Source organism: Perkinsus marinus, assembly GCF_000006405.1.
Source record: "Perkinsus marinus ATCC 50983 genomic scaffold scf_1104296931952, whole genome shotgun sequence".
Classification (NCBI taxonomy): Eukaryota; Perkinsozoa; order Perkinsida; family Perkinsidae; genus Perkinsus; species Perkinsus marinus.
Genome location: NW_003215582.1, coordinates 178,263 through 183,443, shown reverse-complemented (window position 1 = coordinate 183,443; position 5,181 = coordinate 178,263). Strand labels below are relative to the sequence as shown.

General features: G+C 44.2%; 2 protein-coding genes across 2 annotated transcripts in view; both read right to left on the bottom strand.

Annotated features, from left to right (window-relative positions):
- Positions 1 to 1,410: 1,410 nt before the first annotated feature.
- On the bottom strand, positions 1,411 to 2,912 carry Pmar_PMAR023562 (conserved hypothetical protein; the record flags this gene model as incomplete). Its single annotated transcript, XM_002785799.1, has 13 exons — positions 1,411 to 1,485; positions 1,536 to 1,598; positions 1,646 to 1,747; positions 1,795 to 1,854; positions 1,905 to 1,967; positions 2,015 to 2,116; positions 2,164 to 2,223; positions 2,274 to 2,336; positions 2,384 to 2,485; positions 2,533 to 2,592; positions 2,643 to 2,705; positions 2,753 to 2,854; positions 2,901 to 2,912. The coding sequence occupies 13 exons, from the start codon at positions 2,910 to 2,912 to the stop codon at positions 1,411 to 1,413; spliced, it is 927 nt and encodes a 308-aa protein (XP_002785845.1).
- A 2,222-nt stretch (positions 2,913 to 5,134) lies between these two features.
- Positions 5,135 to 5,181, bottom strand: part of Pmar_PMAR023561 (hypothetical protein) — a gene marked incomplete at both ends in the record, with an annotated part of 4,341 nt that continues 4,294 nt past the window's right edge. The window contains one exon of the mRNA XM_002785798.1: positions 5,135 to 5,181. Within this exon, the coding sequence (XP_002785844.1) occupies positions 5,135 to 5,181 (47 nt within the window).

Here is a 5,181-nt window from a genome sequence, read left to right as displayed (position 1 = left end):
TGATAGAATTACAAACCATAGAAGCCATACTCAATGCGGAGTTATAGACCCTGATAGCCCCCAAGAAAGCCCTACTGGTTGTGTCCGCTGACTCAAACAATCGCCGCATCAAGGGAGGTAGCTGTGGCAAAGGAGGTAACTGATCGAATTAGCGTTATATCAGAGATTCTATGACACGAATAGTAAGAACCGTAGTACTCACCTGTAATTTCCCATTATTGCAACAGAGCTCTCCGAATTTAGGTATCCCCGCGGTTCTTCTACTCAATTGCTCATCAGGGAACATGTATGCTCCACAATAAAAGCATTTTTCTGATTGATTGCCCATGGAGTAGTAGACATTAGGCTCATCATTGAGGAAGAAATTAAAAGCCGCGTTTCTCAACACATGTGGTAGTAGTCGCGGCACTCTTCTCGATACGGGCTGTATCTTGCAAAAGCGAAATTTATTCTTATGTGGCATAGCACAACGTAGACTTCCAGTGCGGCAAAGTGAATACAAACAGATTACCTCGGGGAGTCGGATGACATTGGACAGGTTTGGACTCGTTGGGGCCGTGGCAGAGGGTATAGAAGGAATACGTGCTTCGCCAAGTAACTGAGAAATCGATAGTACACACGATATAATGAAAGGCTACTGATATTGATTACCTCGGGGAGTCGGACGACATTCGACAGGTTTGGACTCGTTGGGGCCGTGGCAGAGGGTATAGAAGGAACACGTGCTTCGCCAAGTAACTGAGAAATCGATAGTGCAGACGATCTAATGAAAGACTACGAATATTTACGCTGGAATGAGGATTGACAGGATATATGCTTGAAATAATGCCGAGAGAAGCAGTTTCATGATGTGTCTGGAACATGATGTATCACAAAATGCATCTTTGTCAATGGCACCCACTTCCGGAATAGAACTATTGCCAGGAGGAGGGCCCGAAATAGTTATGGGATTAGTAGTTCCATCAAGTGCCTGCAAGATGACACATTATGAAATGCATCTCTTCAAATGACGGCTACCTCGAGAGCAAAATCAATACATTGGAGATTTGGAATAATTGTGGGGCTGGTCATCGGAGTGACGACAGAGGGTATAGAAGGAATAGGAGCTTCGCCAAGTAACTGAGGAGTCGGGAGTACACACTACATGATTAGAGCCTGTGTATATTTACCGTAGGATTGGGATTGACAGGATGGAGGCTCGGAATTGTTCCCATAATAGTCTCCATTGCCTGGGACATGATTCATCATAAAACTCATGTAGTTGCGTAGCAGCTACCTCGAGGCGTGAGTTACTACAATGAAGGTTCGGTATAGGTGTGGGACTACTAACAGTGTGGAGGTCCAAAACAGTGCTGGGGATAGTATTTCCATCATGTGCCTAGAAGATGACGTATTATGAAATGCACCAATTCAAATAAAAGCTACCTCGCTAATCATCCGAGTCAGGGCAGAGGGTATAGAAGAGATAGGAGCTTCAGTAAGTAACTGAGGAATGGGTAGTACAGACTATATGATCCAAATCTATGTTCATTTACCGTAGGATCGGCATTGATAGGATGGAGGCTCGGGATAGTTCCCAGAATAGTAGTCGCCATTGCCTGAAAGGTGATTGATCATAGAATGCATCTGGTTGAGTAGCAGCTACCTCGAGGGGTGAGTTGCTACAATGAAGGTTCGGTATAAGTGTGGGGCTACTAACAGTGTGGAGGTCCAAAGCAGTGCTGGGGATAGTATTTCCATCATGTGCCTAGAAAATGACGTATTATGAAATGCAACAATTCGAATAACAGCTACCTCGCTAGTCATCCGAGTCACGGCAGAGGGTATAGAAGAGATAGGAGCTTCAGTAAGTAACTGAGAAATGGGTAGTACAGACTATATGATCGAAATCTATGTTCATTTACCGTAGGATCGGCATTGATAGGATGGAGGCTCGGGATAGTTCCCAGAATAGTAGTCTCCATTGCCTGAAAAATGATTAATCATAGAATGCCTCTGGTTGAGTAGCAGCTACCTCGAGGGGTGAGTTGCTACAATGAAGGTTGGGAATAAGTGTGGGGCTACTAACAGTGTGGAGGTCCAAAGCAGTGCTGGGGATAGTATTTCCATCATGTGCCTAGAAAATGACGCATTATGGAATGCACCAATTCAAGTAACAGCTACCTCGCTCGTCATCCGAGTCACGGCAGAGGGTATAGAAGAGATAGGAGCTTCAGTAAGTAACTGAGAAATGGGTAGTACAGACTATATGATCGAAATCTATGTTCATTTACCGTAGGATCGGCATTGATAGTATGGAGGCTCGGGATAGTTCCCAGAATAGTAGTCTCCATTGCCTGAAAAATGATTAATCACAGAATGCATCTGGTTGAGTAGCAGCTACCTCGAGGGGTGAGTTGCTACAATGAAGGTTCGGTATAGGTGTGGAGCTACTAACAGTGTGGAGGTCCAAAGCAGTGCTGGGGATAGTATTTCCATCATGTGCCTAGAAGATGACGTATTATGAAATGCAACAATTCGAATAACAGCTACCTCGCTAGTCATCCGAGTCACGGCAGAGGGTATAGAAGAGAAAGGAGGTTCAGTAAGTAACTGAGAAATGGGTAGTACACACTATATGATCGAAATCTATGTTCATTTACCGTAGGATCGGCATTGATAGGATGGAGGCTCGGGATAGTTCCCGCAATAGTAGTCTTCATTCCCTGGAAGATGATCCATCATGAAACGGGTGCAGTTGAGTAGCAGCTACCTCGATGGAGGAGTTAATACAATGTAGGTTGGAAATACTTGTAGGGCTATTCACAGCTTGGAGGTTCAGAATGGTCTTGGGGATAGTATTTTCATCATGTACCTAGAGAGGACGTGTAATAAAATGCACCAATTCAAATTACAGATACCTTGCTAGTCATTGGGGTCACCCCAGAGGGTATAGAAGGTATAACATCGTCGGATTGACCATTAGAGGGACTTGTAGGAATACTTGAGGACGTCGAAGTTTCGTCATCTACCTAAAAGGAGTAAGTATTATACAAATGCGTCTATTCACATGAGAGATTGAGAATAAAGCTTGGTAAGCGCGTTGAACTTTCTCACATTGTTAGACAAACGTCTTCTCTTCGCTGAAGGGGTAGTTGTCGCTGACATAGGCAGGAAGATTGGCTTAATTGGATATTGGCTAGAGAAGAGTTTCGTGGAATTAGGCAATGTTGAATCGCTTGAATACCCAATGCATTGACAACACAAAAAGTGTTAGGTCGCACACTATGGGAATGAACATGAATCATGAGGACCGATGCTTTTTACGTCGAGGAGACGTAGCATAGCTGGCATCATCAAGATTTTGTCCTATTGCTTCATCGTGGTGATGGTCACTTTCGTCATCAGTAGGCCTATCATGACAACGGTGACTTTCAATGTCATGGAGTGTGCTATCATTGTCGTCATGGTCGTCGATTTCATAGTCCTCAGCACCATCATCATCACTGCCTTCATTATGATGGGGATGATGAATGGGATCGTCGCTGTTTGTCATATCGATGAAAGCCTCGATTTCATCGCTGCAACTCGGGCAGAGAATATAGTCAACGTTGGAAGTGTTTTTGTTCTCTTGGAGGAGAGTGGTAGAATGGGATGTGTTGCATATGGGGCAAGCCATTTCAAATTATATAATATAATCTTGTGTAAGATAAGATACCTGATGTAAACGCGACGTCAGAGGTAAAGAGAAAAGAGTGCGACCGAATTGCAGATTCATCTTATGGAAGTTAGTGCATGTGCAGGAAATGCAAGTACATGCAGTGCAGGGAAAATGCACGACAGCTGCAAGGACAGATTCCACGTTGTGGAATGAGTAGAAATGCTATGATTGGAGGGAAAAAGCAGGTTGGGCTCATTAGGTATCGAGAATGAGATAGAAATAGTCGAGAGGAGCATAACGACATGTTGGAAGGAATGTGAACGCGCAGGATATCGCGAGAAAGACGTTTTTGAAATTACCTGGAATTGAGAGGAACTGAGCGGGAGTGCTCGAGATTGCACGATCTTTGCAAGAAAAGAATGAAAATTGCATGAGGCATTCCAGATCCAAAATCATAAAATTTTTAGCGTAATCGCAGTGTAGTTGGGAATGAAGGAGTAGAAACTACGGGTTGTACCGCTGTAGAGATGAAGGATGGTCGGAACCTATTCAAACCTGAGCCATACAGGTAGCCGCTACTCAACCAGATGCATTCTATGATCAATCACCTTTCAGGCAATGGCGACTACTATTCTGGGAACTATCCCGAGCCTCCATCCTATCAATGCCGATCCTACGGTAAATGAACATAGATTTGGATCATATAGTCTGTCCCCAAGAAAGCCCTACTGGTTGTGTCCGCTGACTCAAACAATCGCCGCATCAAGGGAGGTAGCTGTGGCAAAGGAGGTAACTGATCGAATTAGCGTTATATCAGAGATTCTATGACACGAATAGTAAGAACCGTAGTACTCACCTGTAATTTCCCATTATTGCAACAGAGCTCTCCGAATTTAGGTATCCCCGCGGTTCTTCTACTCAATTGCTCATCAGGGAACATGTATGCTCCACAATAAAAGCATTTTTCTGATTGATTGCCCATGGAGTAGTAGACATTAGGCTCATCATTGAGGAAGAAATTAAAAGCCGCGTTTCTCAACACATGTGGTAGTAGTCGCGGCACTCTTCTCGATACGGGCTGTATCTTGCAAAAGCGAAATTTATTCTTATGTGGCATAGCACAACGTAGACTTCCAGTGCGGCAAAGTGAATACAAACAGATTACCTCGGGGAGTCGGATGACATTGGACAGGTTTGGACTCGTTGGGGCCGTGGCAGAGGGTATAGAAGGAATACGTGCTTCGCCAAGTAACTGAGAAATCGATAGTACACACGATATAATGAAAGGCTACTGATATTGATTACCTCGGGGAGTCGGACGACATTCGACAGGTTTGGACTCGTTGGGGCCGTGGCAGAGGGTATAGAAGGAACACGTGCTTCGCCAAGTAACTGAGAAATCGATAGTGCAGACGATCTAATGAAAGACTACGAATATTTACGCTGGAATGAGATTGACAGGATATATGCTTGAATAATGCCGAGAGAGCAGTTTCATGATGTGTCTGGAACATGATGTATCACAAAATGCATCTTTGTCA